The sequence below is a fragment of the Antrostomus carolinensis genome, unplaced genomic scaffold (genome assembly GCF_000700745.2).
Source record: "Antrostomus carolinensis isolate BGI_N321 unplaced genomic scaffold, ASM70074v2 scaffold15342, whole genome shotgun sequence".
NCBI classification, from domain to species: domain Eukaryota; kingdom Metazoa; phylum Chordata; class Aves; order Caprimulgiformes; family Caprimulgidae; genus Antrostomus; species Antrostomus carolinensis.
The window spans coordinates 5,407-25,023 of NW_010301753.1; the positions used below are offsets into that span (position 1 = coordinate 5,407).

The 19,617-nt window shown below is 38.3% G+C and overlaps 1 protein-coding gene across 1 annotated transcript in view; it reads right to left on the reverse strand.

Moving 5' to 3' along the window:
* Window positions 1–902: 902 nt before the first annotated feature.
* The window catches only part of LOC114818362 (thyroglobulin-like), a gene marked incomplete at its 5' end in the record, with an annotated part of 24,588 nt that continues 5,873 nt past the window's right edge, over window positions 903–19,617 (reverse strand). The window contains 4 exons of the mRNA XM_029083926.1: window positions 903–1,018; window positions 5,681–5,871; window positions 8,200–8,340; window positions 12,006–12,015. Coding sequence (XP_028939759.1) covers window positions 903–1,018; window positions 5,681–5,871; window positions 8,200–8,340; window positions 12,006–12,015 — 458 coding nt within the window. The remainder of the gene's footprint in view (window positions 1,019–5,680; window positions 5,872–8,199; window positions 8,341–12,005; window positions 12,016–19,617) is intronic.

The window sequence follows — 19,617 nt, forward strand, 5'->3', positions numbered from 1 at the left end:
GACAGCCTTGATTTTACTTTTTGTTCTCAAGTGTCATGAACATATGTGTGATACAGTGTCAGTTGAGGATTATCTGTTGCCAAATGATCCCAATAATGCGTTAACAACTTAACCCAAACTACCTTCAGAGCCATTAGAGATACTCTATGATGCACTTTTCCTTGTGCTTACAAAACTATTCTGTAACTCATCTTCCCTTACAGAAGATAAATATTCCAAGGACAGCATATTCTAAACTTTAATTAATATATGTTTTGTATTAGCTCTGTTGTGTGTTGTGCTTTACCCAGATGGTCCTATGCTTATTTTTCACAGGTAATCGTGAGCTGAATAGCATGTGCATGTCCCTGACTTCATGTGAACACATTCAATTCACACTTTTTATTCCTTTCTTACATCATTCTTCCTGGATCCAACCCCTCCCCATTTTGAAGCTTTCTTATTTTCTCCAGAATGCAAAATCAGGCTCCCACTCCTATCAGCAACTTGTGATAGAATGGGTAACAAAAAAGAACAGGTCAGATACGACACTGAGAAAATTTAAGCCTCATCAGCTGAGCGACTTCTCTGAGTTTCAATGTACATCCTTTTCTGGTTGGTGGTAGTGGGGTGTGTGGGCATTTGTGTAGTTGTAAGAAATAAAGTCCAAGAACTTTTGTTTTGGTTTTTCAGTTTTTATTGATACTTCATTTTTCAAATTACAGTTTCCTTTGAACTAAAATAATACCTGTAGCGATTATTTTGTACCATATTCAACAATTTTCTTGGAAAACTACTGTCTTGAAAGACCTACTTTACTTGTTCAGAAAGTTAGCTAAAGGAAGCAACTTGTTCATCTGGTATGACACAATTGCATGAATGTACAATTAGGTGACAAACTCATCCAGTAGCACTATCACTTTCTATCTGCTGTAAGCCACATTGTCTCCCAGTGGCTGGCTCTCCTGGGAGGTAAGTCCTTCACTAGGAGCTTCACTAGGATGGTTTTCTGCAGGTGGCTCTTCATTACTTGCACTTCCTGAAAAGACAATATAATTAAGATTAAAATAAATGTCATATCTTTGATACAGTTAGCTAGAAGGTATACACTCTGTCAATTACATTTAAGAGCCTTTTTATGTAACTATCAATGTTCAGGACGCTATTTTTCTCAGTTTGCAGTCCATTTGCAAAATGCTTTAGGGTAATGGCAGATCATCTAATAGTAATTAAGTATCATGCTTCCAGCATGTTTAAATAACTGCCACTGGAATGCATAATAGTTTGCACTCCACTTCTGTATTACTTGTTCTCATTTTTGTATTATCTCCTGATACTTACTTACCCATCAGGAAGTGTGAGGAACGTTATTTTTTTGTCTGTCTGTAATACATAAAGCCTCAAGCATCCACCTCTGATAGATCTCTTATTCTTTACCTTCTATGATTTTAGTCTTCCGCCTTATTTCAGTAGAGCAGCTGCCTCAACAACACCAAACTGTGACAAGACAGTGTACTGTTTATTTACTGTGTCCTAGCCAGAGTGCTCTCATTGCTGCACAGATGTCACTCATACTAAAGGAATCTGTTTTCTAGTGAAGATTTCCAAAAAGAAGGTGTGAATAGAATGGGTAAAAGATGAATGCTAACCACAACATTCCTGATTCGGTCTTGATTCAAGTCTGAACTATGAGCATTGTTGCTTTATTTGGATTCTTGTGTGGCTACACATGGTGTCTCAGAGCTAATGGAGAAGGCTTCAGCTTTACTACTGAATTTTCTACAGGTGGGGTCCAGTCTGGCTAACTTGAACATTTAAACATGCCTAAATGTCTAAATTTAGGCACATGAGTTAGGTAGATGAGATTTCACTCTGGAGACACTAAAAGTATCTCCTCCTCCCCAGTTGCAACACTCCTTACAGAGGCACCTATTTTAGGATGATGAGTTCTATTTAGATGGCAGTTAGATGAGTAAGAGATGTAGACTGGATCCAAGTCTACCTGTTTGGGATGCAGTGAGAGACTGCTTATAAAGGAACTCATTGTTAGGCAGTGCAGTCAACCACACTATGCAAGGGGAATTTTAGCATTCAGTCTTACTGTCTGAATATGCATAAACATTCTGGAGCTTCTGCTTTTAACTGAATTTCAAGTTGTTAACATATTCCCTGGAAAAAGCCATCTACAGCTTTTTTCCACAATGGCTGCTCTTCTTGTTTCTCGTTTTGACATTTCCCATGGAAACCATCATGATTCAGAATATAAAGCATGTCTTTGAAATGCAACCATGGGAACCCAGTTTACTAAATCCAAACCTTTTCAAGCACCATCACTTTCATAATTCCCCAGGTAAACTGCCCCCCAAAATGCCAACTTTACAAACTGGTTTTAAAAAAAAAAAAAAATCAACAGATTTATAGATCATCTGCAATGAAACAGATTCAAACTTTCCTCTATAATTTTTAAAGGCACTGCCTGTAAATACCATGAAGAATCATTGCATTTATGAAATTACTTTTGGTAAACTATCTTCAATTACAACAACATATATTTCAATTATATGCCAGGAACAAATGATACATTCTGTCATTAAATATTGCAGCCTGATCACAAAATGAAACACCTACTTCAACTTGGAGAAAATTTTACTAAATTGAAAGAAAATTACAGGTAACAGTTAAGCTGGATATATACATGACAGCTTCTAGATCCAGCAGTGAATATCCTAAAAGACATGTAACTTCAGCAGTACATGAGATTCTAAATATGAGAAGCTTTATGCCAGAAACTGCAATTTATGAGTTTAGGAGTAACTCAGTTTTCTGCTGGACTGAGACCTAAGGCCTAAGATATTGAGCTTTGAGCCTTTATTTATCCCTAATTTGATATTTCTAAGTCAAGACATTTCACAAGCAGCAAACAAAGGATCAAGAAAAAAAAATTGAAAAGTCAGTTGCAGTTAGATTTTACGATCACCTCACACCACGTGTGCCTCTTGCTGCCACACTTGTAAACTCCATCTACTTGGCATGAGGACACAAATTGCAACCCACAACAACTGAGACTCAGCAGTCAGAATGCACAGTGTATCATGCAATCCAAAAACACTGTCATGAAGATTTATAATTATTGAAAGGCAGGAAACTGCTCTTTTTTATGACAAGTATATGTTAGATTTGATCTCACAGTAGCTGAACGATAAATAGTTCCCCTTCAGGATGGAGTGCAAGGTACATCATCCAAAAGTGGTTTGCAGCATTGGTCTCTCAAATCTCTCATCCAACATCACAGCAGGATCCCATATGACAGCCTGGCAGCACTGCAGCAGTCAGATAACAGAGGTGCAGTGCTTCAGCTCTGAAGGGAGGTACAGCAAGCTACTGCTGGTGAAAGGCACCAACCAAGCAGCAAAATGATGCTTAGCGACTAAAAAAAAAAAAGATTTTGGTTCTCTTGACTGAACACATTCTACAGTCTCAGTTGTCCACTCCTGCAGAATATAATTTTTGGGTGCAATGCAAGTGATGAACTTGTACTGATGGACTGACACTGCTTTGGCATTAATTTTGGAACAACCTGCTCTCAAAAAGAAATTGAGAGTTTTCAGACATCAGCATCTGAAGTTCATACAGTCCTTCTAGCTGAACTGATGAACATTATGAATCTTTTTCTCACAAGGAGATGGGCTTAGGTTGTTATCAAGAGATCCACAGCATAAGTCTCTGTAAATTACCATCCCATGCTGAAGTTTGCAGCAGAAATGGGTTTAATGTGATGCCTGTTTAAGTAGAAGTTTCAGTATTTCACAGTAAGATAAGATTAAAGGTGACTACTGAAGCAAGATGACAAGCCAACGTTGCTGTGAGATGAAATTTAGTAGAAATCAACTATGTAGCTGCATTACCATGGTGCTGAGGACAAGCAAATACTGGCTTGAAGAGCAGGCAGGGTATACTCACTTCTGCTTGCAGAATAACATGTTGACATGTACTTTTTAAACCTTTTCCTTGACAATCTATACTCCATAAATCTCACACCCTGCAGCTTGTTTTCAAAAATTTGACTCATCTTTGTGAACTCTTTCAGTGTGTTTTTCTGTCCCTCTCTCAATTTTTATATTTAACATTCAAGTATTTGGTTTTGGCTGCTGACAAGGACAGGATATTGAGGCAGACAGAACATTGCACTGATCCATACACGAATGTTATTGTGTTCTTATGCCCGTTTGGATGGTTTCAAACCTTCTCCATCTCAAAAACAATCTGTCCTGGTAGATTTTTTTCCCACCTTTTTGGGAAATTTTCTGTGACTGCTGGGAAAAGCCTCTGTCCGTGGTGCTTGGTCAAAAGTCATTCTGTCAGAGCTGTGACTTCTACTCCATCCGGCATTACGCAGCCATAATGCCGCAATATGAAGTCCCAAAAGATCTAGAAGCTATAACCAAGACTGTTTAAACATCAGCATCAAGCTTTGCAAATTAAGGATATCTTGACCAGCAGAAAGCCATCAGAGAGATCAAAATATACCCTCTGAGCTTGAAAGACATTGAAGAATACCAGGAAACTGATGAAAAGGTCTACAGAAAAATCTTGAGTCCACTTTTGAAGAAAGACTATGAGTAATGATTCAGGCTGTATCTTGAAGAAGAGCACTGATGCTTTGTGTTTTTATCAGAACCATCAACTTGATGGTTCTCAGACATTATAGTTTTGTCACTCAACCAGTCTCAGTCCACTTGGGATATTCTGTCAGACATAGATAGCCTAGATAGCTTGGTGTCTCAGAGAGCATATTTTGTTCCCAGAAGTGCAACTGCTCCCCAAAGCAGAGAGGGCTTGGACTGTGTTCACTGTGAAGATGAGTTCTTAGGACATAAAAAAACACTTGCAAGCTTGCAGACCTCCAAGAATAATTCAAAACATCTCCACCTGACAAAAAGGGATGGTTTTGCTTGCTTTTCTTGAGGCTATTTGAATTTATTTACAAGATACACAGTTATGAAGAGGAATTTATTTAACAGAATAAATTGAGTGTTCAGGACAGAACAGCAGATTGAAATCACATCAGAGGTGGTCTTACTGTCCTAAGCAGTAAGAAAAAATTGAAGGAATCTCTCAGGTGCATAGAAATTTATGGAGACAAAGGAGCAATACAAAGGGCAGAACCAGGACAACTATTAAAAAAAACCCCAAAAAACCCCAAAACTTACCTAGTGTGAAGTCAAAGAAGGACCCATAATGAGATATATCTAAAGCCTCAATTACAACTTTACAGTGGATAGAATTATTGTGCTCCTCCTAAGTCATATGAATCTCAATATTCTCATGTTAGGTGCTTCCAATAGACAAAAGAGGTCCATATACACAGTCATTCAGTTTACTCAAAGTCTATATTATGAATGCAAATAGAGAGCAAACTATTAGAAGATAGAGCTTCATCATATCTTCTATAATCACTGCAGGAAGTTTTCTCTATCTGTAATTCCAGGACAGTGAAACTTTTTTCCACACTACCTGCTATAAAATAAATATGTTTCGTGTTGCATCCTTTCAGTCTCAGGAGAGTCTTAACTATATACCCTTGACAATGCAAGATGTTTAGTCTATGAAAAGTATTTTTACACACTGACATAACAGGTCAGAGGAAAGCATTAAGGAGAGAATTTAGGTTTTTTTTAATGACAGGAAACACTTTGCTCACCTGTGGCTGCTTTCAATCTTCTGATATAATCAGACCAAAAGGAACAGTCTGCTTTCTTCAATCCTTTCAGAGTTGGCAAGGAAACAGTGAACTCTTTGTAGTTATCACCATCATCACTTGGCAGATACATAGGCCAGGGGGGCATCACCCCCAACATTCTTCTTGAGAAACTGTGAGGGTAGTTTGGATTTCTAAGGGAATGGGAGAAATGATCATTAGAAAACAATGGCATGAGCAACAGTAAAATGCAGGAGATCGGCTAGGTCAAGGAAATGTGTATCTACTCCCTCTGACCAGCAGCATTCAAATTCAGTACAGACTGGTGAATCATTCACGATGTCTCACCTAACAGTAGTTTGTTAGTCTGGTTCACTTCTGTGATGGATGCACTCAACCCCCTTAACCAAACCAGCAGCAATTTGGTACAGGCTCCAAAGAAGGTAAAGGCCTGAGCCATACTGAGCCAAGAACTCCTCTAGGAAACCCACAAAGGAGCAGAGTGACACAGTGAACTCAAATAAGTTGCAGGTACAAGGATTCTTGTGCGTACCTCTCATCGTATGCAATGTGACCGTGAACCAACCACTTTATCCCATAAATATGACAGTCTAAGGGAGCTTTCTTTGAGTTCTCCCTGCTAGGCAGTGTGGCTGCATAGCGATGATCTCCCCTTCTGCTCCTCAAAGCAACAAGATCTTTTACCAACAACAGATTGCTGGATGAGCCCAATTGGAATTCTCCCTGGATGACAACTGGCCTGCACACCAGGTAACTTTCCCCTTTATCAGGGATGCCTTTCAGTGTTAAGAGATATTAGCTGTTTAACTTATATAAGTAAGTTTTACATAGAATGAATCACTTAGAGTTATAATATTGCATAATTTAGTATGCTGTTTGCTTAGCTTTACTTAGGATAAGTAGCTAGATTTGCTGAAGCCTTAGGCTGCAAGCTGTAAATTTCCATTTAAGTTACTGATCATGTAACTACTTAGTTGAAACAGGGCCTCCAGAGCCAATGTAAATAAGATACGGAGGCTTCTAGGCTACAATCGTCAACAACAACTACAACTAGACAAGATAATGGCCTGTCTGAAGACAGTGAAGGGATCCAATGAGGAACAAGAAGACCCCAGACCCAAATATTATTACTGGACTGAACTGTCACGTGAGGGGTGGGTGAATAGTCTGTAAGGGTATAACTGCCAAGGGATTTCTTTGGGATGGGGGCACTCTGCTGAGACATGAGCTGACCATGCTGCTGTTAAATTATTTGTTTTTGAATAAATAAAATTTAACTCTGTTAAATTATTTATTTTTATAAAAAACAGTGCCCAAGAGACTGCTTTGGGAAACCAAGGGTTCAAATGAACACTGGATGCCCAGACAGAAGGTAAGCGTACTGGAAATAAGCATGATGAAACTTTGAAATCTTAACTAAATGATATAAAGAATCAGATATGCACATATAATCCTTTAGCTCTAAACACCTACAATCCCTTAGCCATAAACTGTTGACAAAGTCTGGGACTAGGAGTGAATCTGCACCTAGACTCCTCTCTGAGGAGTTTAGAAAGCAAGGGGGTCCATCCTGAAACTCGTGACTCAAAGGGAAGGTCTCCCTTACTCTTCGTATCTCTTAGACATAAACCATTGACTAAGCCTGGGACTAAGTTTGGATACAGTTTCACCTGGATTCCTCTCTGACAGTGAGTTTAAACAGCAAGGGGGTCCATTCTGAACCTCATGACTTAACAGAAGGGTCTCCCTTTACCTTTCTGCACTGTCAGTGCCTTTGTGAATCATTCTAAATTGATTCTAACACAATTGTCCCTCTGTATGCTTCCTCCATGAAGTAAGCAATAGAGTGAACCTTGCCATCAAACTCTGTTAAGTTGTGCTTTTATCCAAACACTGACCCATGATAACTTCCTCAGGAACAGGTACGAAGAACCTGTATAGACACAGGCTTATGAACACCATCAACAGCCCTTAGTCTCAAAGAAACCTAAAGTACTCTAAAAAGCACATAAAGTCACAGTTCCCACACTAGCTTTCCAGAGATACTCCTCATTCTTGAGCATGCCCACAGCATAGCCAATCTGAAGGTTATTTTCAGAGTAGTTGGTAAAGGGTGCAACTGTGTCTTCATGTGCTTTCCCCTTTCTTCTGGGAATAAGGGAACTCTTAGCAAAGACACTTCAGAACTAGGATCCTAGAACGAAGCTCTGGAAACAACACAAAGGCCTTTGTAGCCTCCATATATTTAAGTAGAATTTGCAGTGGCTCCATGGAGATAAAATTCCTATTACTTTTAGCTAAGTGCCATACTACAAACCTTTGGTCTCTGCTTGACAACTTCACAACATGACTTTCCCACAGTGTTGACCAAAGCCTCCTCTGTAGGATTACAAATTGCTAGAGGAAACGGAGGCTACTTGAGTGAAGATAGGATCTGGACTATGTTCCCTCTTCTCCTGCCTCCTCCTCAATCATAGCTATTCTTAATGTCACATACTTACCCAGAGTTTACAAAATTGGAGATATACTGCATAATTTGCATGGAAAGGCTCTTTTCTTCCAGAGTAAATTGTCCTTCATACTTTGGGTAGAATGGCAGTCCAAATACATACTGAACATCCAGCAAGAGCTCCTGACCTGAACTAAAAAATATTTATATGAAGAAAATTAAAACCATCATTTATTTATTTGGGAAAGAAAGGTAGCTAATTCAGAGAAAAAAAAAAAAAGTTTTTAATAATTAATGACCATTAATTAGAGTGTGGTGAGCTGTGGGGTTTCTTCAAATCAGAACATAAAAGAAGAGCAAGCAATAACAAGGAGAATTTACCATTAAGTTAATGTAGGGTCTCTAACATTTGTTACATGGGGAAATTGTGGAAGACAGCAGGGCACATTTTCTAAATTAACTGGGCATATAAGAGAAAGTGATAGAGGGAGAAAGCCACTTGGCTATTCCTTAAATGCCTCTTAAGTTTTGTACAGATTTTCACTAAAATTAAATTCAGAAAGTAGAAGCAAGTGGTGACATGAAATCTGGCAGCCATGATGGAAGGTTAATTATGGTTTATTTCACAGACTTGGAATAAAATCCTGGCCCTTCTTAACAGCAATTGGAGTTTTTCCATTCACTTCATTGGGGCCAGGATTCTGCCCCAAATCTTTGGATAAGGAAAGATGTAATAGGAGATGTTTATGAAGATTTCTCTTAGACATAGTTTTAATCTATTTTTTTCTGCTGGCTGGGGGGTTTTGGTTCATACAGTCTGTTCTCCCCAAGCTTTATATGTCAGTCAAGTCAAAAAAGCTTGAGATAATCACCTGGATGAGATTTAAGCAAGAACAATTGTTGTTTACTTCCATGCAATAATTAACACATATAATAAGGAACATTTCAACAATTCAGAGACAAGAGTGGCAGGGCAAGACAATAACACTTGTAGGACCTAGTAGCAAAGGTTAAACAACTCAGTATCTTAAAGTCCTGCAGAAAAAACAGTGGCCAATGTCTACTAATAAAATTATAACTAAACTATGCTCAACACATAGCTTTGAACCATAGCTCAGAAGGAAATGTTTCTGGTATGGTCAAATTGGATTTTCTGTATCCCACATTTAGATAAAGGTCTTATTGACTTTGTTAAATGCTACATGAAGGCAGACAGCATCAGGGGACCTGGAAGAAGGAACAGATGTCTGTGAGGCAGGAATAAACAAATCCTAGATCCACTCATCAAGGTTTCATCTGCAGTGTCTGCAGAGGTTGTGGTCAAAAGGTGGCACAACTGAAACTGTTTTATATTTGGACGTGAAATGCAGTAGCATTGATATGACCCTGATACTGCCTCTAATGGAACAAGGCTCTTAGTTCAAACCATTAGGGGAAGGTGGACTGAAAGCAGGATGACTCCTTTACATTTTATGAGTGGTGGCACCAAAGCCTCTATTTTGAAAAACAAACACACAACCCTTCAAATGAAATACATCTTTGGTTGTATTTTGGTTAGTCTTATCATAATACCTCAGTAATACTTTGCATCTGGAAAGTGAATTATTCACAGATTATTCACCAAAAAATATGTAGAACTGAAACAAGATTAAAGCATATTTTTCTTCCCCAAATGTTTATAGAAGGATTAAGCAAGATCATAGTTTAATAATTTTGCTTTAAAAATAATTTGCTTGGCCCAGTATATTACAGCAACGTTTAGTGTCAGTATTGCAGCATAGGTACTATACACTTAAAGGAGCTATTTTCTTTTCAATGAAGAGTTACTTTTGAATAGAATAGAGGACATGAAATTAGTTGAGGTGCAATGAAGGGACAAATGTACCCATTCAGGGAAGACATAGCAGAGATGAACTTAGCTCTAAATCTAAAATGAGTGAGCTGGGACTAAGGGTTTCCCCCCAAACAAGACTGTGCTCTCAGCCCTCATGAGGTTAGAGGTGAAAACTGTTAAGCAGCCCACACTAAAATTCATCAAACCCCTAAACAGAGAACTTATTAGGACTGGAATTATTTGTACAACTGTAATGAGTTTGGTATGGACATAAAGTGGTACAAAATTCTACAATTTCATGGGCTGCTTTCAATATTTCTGGTTGGTGGTGCCACATCCTGGCCAGTGACAATCAGTAGTAAGAGGATGAGAAATAAAACAGAAGGTTAAGAGGGGAAAGGGGAACATATTTATATGCACAGAACAGCAGTAAAGACAACTGTGAAACATCCAGATGGGAGCTAGATGGAAAATATTGGAGGAACATTTCTGCCTTTTCCCTCAAACACTGATCATCATCCACTATTGCCAGAGGGGAGTGAAAAATGGCCCGTAATACCCAAACAAGGATTTTGGAGGCTTGTAATAGCTCTGAGCATAGTCAAAGTAGCACCAGGTAGTAACACTGTTTTCACTAGAAGAAAAGTGGAGTGAGAGAAAGAGAGGAATGACAGATAAGCATGTAGAGCTTTGCTGTTGTACACTGCTAGCTCTGCAGGGAGGTTTTTATTTCCTGAGCTACTCAAAACTCCACTCCTGAAATCTCAGGGTGCCATAGGGGTGGCTCAACAGCATCAACTCTAAATGGGGAAATGCAGAGCCCAGCAACTGGCGGACTTCAAAGGACAGTTTGATAAAAGGGAGGACTGCAGAAAGAATGGAAAAAGGAGTTTTTTAAGTGTTTTTAAGGAGGACAAACTAATAGCAACTAACTTCCCCTACAGAAGTCCCTTTTCAAGGAACAGATCTTTTGTTTTACTAACAGTGGTGAATGTAGTTACACATAAGGATGAAATCTTGACTTTGATGACTTCACAGGACAAGTTCTTCATGCAAAAGTATCACTTCAGATCTTCTGTGTATGTTTTTTTTTTTAAGATGTCAAATTTTTAGAAACAGATTCACAGCTCTTCTTATGTGACAGCATAATAGACTGGTAAATTGAGCCATGGGGAAGCTAGGAGCCAGACCCTACCACTTTGTTCACAGTAAAGTCAGTTCCCCTTGGAGAATTATTACGTCACTTCAGAAGGAGGCAGTATTGGAGTTCAGTTATACAGTTCACAGAAAAACAGTAAAATCAGAAAATTTGTGACATTCATAGCCAACAATTTAACAGCAGCCCCTGAAATAGCACTTGCTGGGAATATTCATTACACAGTGCTGACCCATTTAATTGGGAAGGTATTGGTTCTGAGAAAATTTTCCTTAAGCCTGAGATGGAGTTTCCATTTAAATGTTTCCAAGTAAGAAAGAGGGAAAGGGATTTGTTAGCCATCAGATACTCCACTGCTCTCTCTACAGAACTGTGGCTACTTTCTCATACAAACAACAGCTTCAACAGAGGGTCAGAATTTAGAACAAAAATACCCAGAATGCGGTTGATTTGGTTCAAATTCTTGTTCCAAATCAAACAGAGCATAGACATAAATCCAGATTTCCAACAGTTGAAGTGAATATCTTAGCAAAAAGCTTTCAGAATAATAAAAAAAAAAAAATCCAAAACAGAACACCCCCAAACAACAATAACCTCAACACAGAAATCCTCAAAAATTTTGTTTACAGAATGGAATTGACGTTAATGGCTATTCATAATTATGGTTTTCACAATAGAAGAATATGATATGGCAGAGCACCAATGCTATTCTACATTTGAACTGAATGCACAACTTAGAGTTGGGGCTGCAGAGAACTCACACTGCGATCCATTGTAAATTAGGACATATATCTAATTTTGAACTGTGTCCTTGTTCTAGATTTGGCTAACTCTTTCATACTGTAAACTCATTTTGATGATTAATGACTGACTATAGCCTAACAGTTTTTATTTTTTTGTCTTTAATTTAAAAATATTCCCTACCCTCCTAATGCAACAATTTCAACTAATCTCAAAGCATTTTGAGTCACAGCTTCTATTCTTAGCTGGCTTGATTAAGTTTTTGGTTCTTTTTTAAAAGGCCACATACAGATAGAAGCCAATGTAAATTAACTCAAAATTCAAATTACATACTATACCATACCAAAATACCAAACTTCCCACTCTTATCCAATCATTTAAATTTTAAAATATCAAGATAAACATAACTCTACCTAGAGTTCAGCCAGAGTTACCAGTAAACTGCCCAGGATAAAAAAAGCAAGTTGTAGAAGAATTGGTTTGTCACTAGTGAACATATTAAAGAGATTTATTTATCATCATTTTTAGATGTATTGACTAATAATAATCGACACTGTAGTCCTCACAGAGCAGAGATAACTTTTAACAGAATAATTATCTAATATATATGGTTAAGAACAAGAAACTCATGTGTAGCCATAAGTTTCCATTTCTTTTTGTGCTTTTTTTTTTTTTTACTAATAACTAGACAAGAGAACCACTCAAATAGAAATTTAAACCTACTGAAGAACCAAACACCATATCTTAAATAGTATATGGGAGGAATTTAATTGATATTTTCACCCCAAAATTTATTCTATCTTCACTTATGCAAACAATTTTTGCCAATTTTCTTCATACTCCTTTTTATCCAATTCTATATACTCAACCTACTGTCCATTTTATGACACAAGCACCCCCTTTTTCACAAGGGATACTGTTTTGGCTTTCTGGGTTTTTTGTTGTTTTGGGGGTTTTTTGTTGGTACTGGGTTTTTTTTTTAATTAATGATAAGTTTGGAACAAATATAGTCTAGCAGTCATATTTCTCAAGCTCCAGCCTGAAAAATCTTGACCCTCAAATGATCTTCATTTTTCCACAGCTTTGACTAGAGATGTTGGCCAAAAATCCTATTACCTTATGTGATATGAAGTCAGGCTACATAGCCCAGTAAGCTAGACTAATAAAAACCTAAGCAGATAACTTCAGAGGCTTAAGTTTCCAGCCCCATCACATTGGTGACAGTAGCATCATTAGTCATAAATGGTCTTCTGGGCAACATTTTCCTTCTTCAATGCCTACACAAAACTTTTAGTTCAGCTACAGCATTGCAACCCAGCGTCTTCAAAAAATGAAACAGGGAGATCTGTTCATTTTGTTTCAACTACAATGATTGTCTGAGAAAAGTAGAAGAAATATTGTACTCAAAGTAATGTTATTCACTAAAGTTAGCAGATACTGGTGATCTGCAACAGATTTCTCAGATAAGAAAACCATGAATCCTTTAAATGCAAACTTTTATGAACTTAGCTGTTCATTGTAACAATTCTGTGAAAGGGTGCATGTTAGAGATGGGATCGTGGCTTTCAGTTCCCAGTCTCATCTTAAAGACCCTGTTCAGTATCCCATTAGCAAGGGTAAGCCTATTACTAGGAAAACAAACCAAAACACCTATCCACTGTCACTTGTCTCTGGTCATTTACATCTTGATTGGATTGAACAGAGTTGGTGATAAATCTCCCACTGCTTTGAGTCAACATAAGATTTCATAACAACTAATGTCCCTGGAGGAGAGGATATGATTTTTATATAAAATGCCACTGCCTGCATGTTCTTGTGGTCCTGTTCTGTGTTTATTTTCAATAAATGGATTTTAAAATAATTTTTGCAAGAAGTATTGAAAATACTAAATGTGGTTGTTTGCACACATCTTTATTTCCTTCATATTAATACCAGCAGATTTGCAGAGTGGAATCAAATATCCTAAGCTGTTAACAGGCACCATCATATCCATGTCATGGGAGAGGAGCAGCCTACCAACACTGCACTTTACCTGAAATGAAATGACATTTTTGATGGTAAACAAAAATAATTTACCAAAAAAAAAATATATATAGAACCACACATCTTAGAAAAGGAAATGGCACATGATTGCAGGGAGAAAAAATAATCAAAGGATAGCTGGATATTTATAGAAATTTAATGAGCCACATTTAATGTAAGGCCTGGTGTGACCTCCGCAGTTCTAGGGATGCATTTGGCTCATTGTGTCTCCTCATATTACAAAGTCCTGCCAAACAAATGGGGGAACACATGTGAAAAACAGATGAACATTTTTCTTCACTTCTTCTTTTCAGGAAAATTAGGACATATGGAAAAAGCTCAACTCCTAACGGGATTAAACTGCCAAGTTTATCCACCTTTGTACCAAAGACGCCCTATAGACACATGTGACTTGCAATAGTATCCTGGAGTTTGCTGTGTCTTTTCCTCTTGGATTACTCCCAGTACACGCAATGTTCTACTTTACATTATAGCTGTGCCAATTGAAGAAAATAAAACTGAAGTAGCAGATAATAAATTCAAGAACCTGAAATCTCACATTAACTGAAAAAAAAAAAAAAAAAAAAAAGAAGATCTTTATGCAGGAAGAAAACACTTTTTTTCATCCTGTCAGAACTCCTAACTAGCACAGATTATAGAATTTTGTCAGGGAATTACTGTATTAAAGAACCTAGTAATAGCCATGTTGACACTTGGATGCATCTTTGGGGGACAGAAATTCATCCATTTGTTCAGTATGCCTACTCCCGAGCTGAATGAATGAATGGATTTCCTTAAAAAGGTGATGTGTCCACCCGAAGCTCCAGAGCACCAGAGAAGGTCTCTAGATATATAGACTTTGTGCTTATATTCTAGATCACATTTCATGGGAACAACCTTTCCCAGTGCAGCACATGCAGTTTCAAAAATGGATTTATACTTTTCTGAGTCTTTCGCTGAATTTTGGTTAACTTAAAGCTGATTTCTGCTTTTTCTGAGCTTGGTACTTTGCCTTTGCATATTTATGGCTAATTTCCAAGATCCAAAAAATCTACCGAATGATAAAGGCCATAACCACTCCATTGGAAGAAGACACCAATTGTCCATACTTCAAGCCTTTAGCAACACAGAAACTGTCTAAGACTTGAGAATGGTGTGATGTGGTTGAATCAGTGGGAGAGCATTTTCATAGCTGCAGCTGGCATAACATAATAGATAAAGCAAGAGAGATGAGAGGCAATTCCAACAGAAAGAGCAAAACAACATCTTTTAGGACATGAGAGGGAGTACAGCTTTATAGAGAAAAATTACAAGCTGTTGTTGCAGCACAAGTACATAGCTACCTAAGGTGACTGTGGTGCCTGCCCAGCTATGGAGGCAACGTGCATCTTATTGTTCTTGTTACCTCTCCGGTGTCTTACCTGCCCTCTATGTTTAGATGAGTTTGTCTGAAGCCCAGTGACATAACTTTCTCTCTGCTTCCACAGCACCCAGTTCACACTGTGGCCCTCCAATCTATGGGATGTTGGTACTCATGGACTAACAGCTACAGTCAGGAGGAGAGCCTCAAGTGGTGGACAGATTAAAGGACAGGGATATGATTATTATAAAATCAAAAGAGTAGAAAAATCTCCTTTAGTTAAAGGGATATTAAGAACAGATATAATTAGCACAGCATTTATAATAAACAGAAAACTTAAACTTCACATGGTTGAATGGGCACATACACAGACATTTTTTTTTTTTTTAATCAGTCAGGAGTTCTTGCCTCCAGTTAGAGGAATTATAAAAAGTGTCACCAAAATCCAGCCAACTATGTGAGCATTGGCACAGAACAGTCTTATAACAACTCACACCAACGCGAATAAGAGTGCATAGTCAGAAGGTAAAGACTGCCCCAACTAAAATGACTCAAAACAGTCAGCAGCCCATTAATCTTGGATGAATCTGTGCACAACAGTTAACAAAAGTTTTTGTGACAATTATTATGGTAATGTTAATGACTATAAGATAGAGCCTCATTAAGTCTCAGTTTAGACCCCTCCAATTACAATGATGATGCTTTGTCATCCTGCTGCAGCTGATGATTTGGCCTTCTCAGTGAGCAGAGCACTGATTTTTATCCACCATCTTTAAGACAGCACATTTGGCATCACAGTGTGATTTGGAAACTATGCTGCTGTGGCAAGCAGTGCTACTTCACACAAAAATCACCTAGAAACCTCTTGAAGGGTTAATGAGGCAAATCTTTGTACAGTTCATACTATTATCTTTGTCAAAACATACTTCTCCTATCACATATTTCTTTACTGTAACTAAAGCTATACTCCAGCCCTCCCCACTAATCCTAGGCAATGCTGAGCAATCACATTCCTCCTGCATTGTTTAGAATAAATGTTTACTCCAAGGCCTAAGTGTTCCCAAAAAGAGAGTGAGAAAATGGCATCTGGGTTATGTATGTATTTTCACTACAGATCATTAATGCGGGAGTTGGCTCTGTGTCCCGCTCCTTATTCAAATAGCAACTGCAGACTAAAGCAAACGTGATGTTACGCCAAGCTGGGAAGAATGCTACCATGTGGAAGGAGATATTATTTTGCTCTCTGCAAGATCCATTCATCTATATGAAAATTGTCAGTTCATGGTTTTATGTGATGTTCCACGTATGTCACAGACATCAGTTTAGCATGGCCTTTTTAATCCTGTCCCTGTATCTTTGCATGCTTGAATGCAGGTATGTGCATACATTTTAGAAACACACAGTTGTGTGACAAACTTTTGCTAATTGACTTGCATTGGTAAAAATTTCTTCCCTGTTTAATAACTTTTTGACTACTTTGCATCATTGCAGTAGGGTCTGTCTTTACTGGCTGACTTCTCCCTCCTTCTTGTTTATCTTGCCATGAGTTATTAAGGGACTGCTCCATGTGAAACAAGAGGAAATACCAGTAATTTTTCATCTCTGCATTTTAACTCTCTGTTCCGTTACACATTTTGGGAGACACACATAAAGTAGGAGAGAGGTGAGAGAGTAGAAATTGGAGAATATGTTACTGTATTTTGCCTTATCTTAATTAGTGAATGGCCATTTCCCCAGCCAGAATATTTTATCTAAGAGTTAACTAACAATAGTTTTCCACTGTTGTAGTAATCTGAACACAATATTATATTAATGTACTCTTTCTAATACTCCTGTGAGGTAGCTATTACAGATAATATATAATTGTATTATCATCACCATCATCTTTCTAATATAGATAACAAACACAAAGAGGGAAAGGTCCATATCCTGTGTAAACTGAGATCTTAGGAAGAAAGACCAAATATCAAAAAAACCTTATTTTATCGCCTATGTTACCCTATGGACATAATATTATAGAAGTTTCAATTTTTACAAGTGAAGGTCTGTATCTCAGCAAACACAGATGTGATTCAATATCTAACAGGCTGAGAAAATTTTTCTGTCAAATGTCTATGAGTTGATTGGGAATGAGGTGTTCCTCCAGCTACAATGCACTGAGGGCGATCTGATCCAGTATGTGTACTCACAGAATATCCTCTACATGCCTACTATGAGAAAAACATACGCTTGGCTATTGCATTAATTAATAAAAAGAAATGGCTGTATAAAGGTTCTTCTATTCAGGAACTGAATAGCTAAAATGTTTGCTTATTCAAGTCTCACTTCTGCTGAGCAAGTTCAAACCCACACATCCTACCTTCCAGTCTAAGCTGTAGGTTACTCAGTAGAGTATCTGCCTGTGTTCCTTCTCCTAAGAAGAGTCATAATTTTCAAAGAAGAACTTGAAAACTGGCAGGACTCATTAATCCAGTGGTTAGGGAAGTCCTTTTGGAGTTGGTGACATGGTTGCCAGATCTTTCCCCAAAATTAGTTTATATATTCTACTTGAAGGCTGTTTCATGTACCTTATTGGATTTAATCTGGTAGGGCAAATCACTGATTATATTCCCAAACATTTCATTTTGCTGTTTTCAGATTACTGATGGTTTCTCACAGTTTTTAGTAGTTAGGGCCACTCTCCTATGTGAAACTCCTACCCTCAACAGCGTCACTTCATTGACATACAGTGAGGCTGCTGGATGGCCTGCAATGCACATATAGTATTGGGGGGCGGCGGGGGGGGTGTGCGGGGAGGGTGCGGAATGCTGTAGGGAGGGTGAGGGAGAGAGGTCACATGGCAGAACTAGGATGAAGAATAAGGAAGGAAGGATTCGTTTAGGAATGAATGACAATGTTTAAACAAAAAACTCACAGTGTATTCAGCAAAGAACTTAGTGTGGGGTCCTTTGGGAAAACAAGGGTATCACTTCATAAACAGTCACATCGTAGTGTCAAAGGAGGCCCTTCAGTACACAGGCAAGCTGAATTCTGCAATTTCTGTTTAAGTGCTTGCCTTTGTAACCTAAACATTTATTTTAATGGTACTTAAGCATAAATAAAGTGGAAAGGAGTAACAATGTATACGCAGCATACTGGTTTGGGCCCACTTCTCCCTGCCTCATGTTCCCACAAGTTTCAGACAGCACACTGGTTTTGTTTGTTCTTTTAAAGAGGATTATGAAAAAGTAAAAATAAGGTTTTCACTAAAATTTAAAGTAATCATCTTAGAAGACAACTGACAACATAAATGTTATTAATGTTGTGTAGCTGAGTGCTATGTAAACTATTACTGCACTGAGGAGTGTGAGAAGAGCTAAATAACATGAGCACAAGAGAAAACTTAAATGGGGCTAGATAGAAGAGGAAATTCTCACCAATTCAAAATCACTGCCTCAAAGCCAGTGACTCTAAGCTGTGTAAGTACTATTTCATCTACTTTCAAAAAAGATCTTATCATAGATGACTGGGTCACTATCACTCTCCAAAGCAAGAAAAAACTTGCCAGCTAATTTGAGAACACATCTTTTCTTTCTGTGTGGCTGGATTTTTGGCATACCATATCTCAGTCCTGTTTGGAGCCTTGTAAAAGTCACTTATCTGAGCCTATTGGTAGCCAAATGGAACACTGTGAACATTCCCGCTGGAGCTGCCAGCGCAATAACAGCTCCCTGAGGATTAACTTCTTCTCAGCTAAAAAGAAAGTGAGTCTGTGTTACTGCAGCATAATGGCCTTCATCTGTAACCTAGATCTTGGCTGGTTTCTTTCGAATGCTTTTTCACTGCTCTATCAGGAACGGAAAAAAACCCACGTAGTTCGCAGGGAACGTCAGAGTATCAAATGGTGTCAGTAGGAACCTGCTGTTCCTCCCTTGAGCCCTTTTGGAGAAAGCCTGAGAAAAAGGAAAGGATCTCAAAAACCTTTCTTGGAGAGAGGTATGGGGCAGAACAGGGAGCAGGGGACAAGCACTGTTCCCTCATAAGGAAACAGCCAGAAGATAAGCATCCTGGTGTGCTTTGCTGTCCTTACGTGTGGTTCTAGGGGACAAGAGGGGCTACAGTCACTGCAATTGTGATCAGCCTTTGAAGGAAAGGGACAAGGAGCCACTATAGTATGTCACATAGCAGCCCAAAGTGCTGACCACTGCCTACCAACCTCAGTTTCTCATCCTGACTTCTGGGAGGGGCTAGGTCTAAGATAAAACCAGGGAAGGTCACCTTAATAGACTCTGACTATCAGCCTGTCCTATGCCCAAGGAAACAAGGCATTTGCATCTCCCATGGGCATGTAGATCTTTTTGTCTAAAATATGATCCAT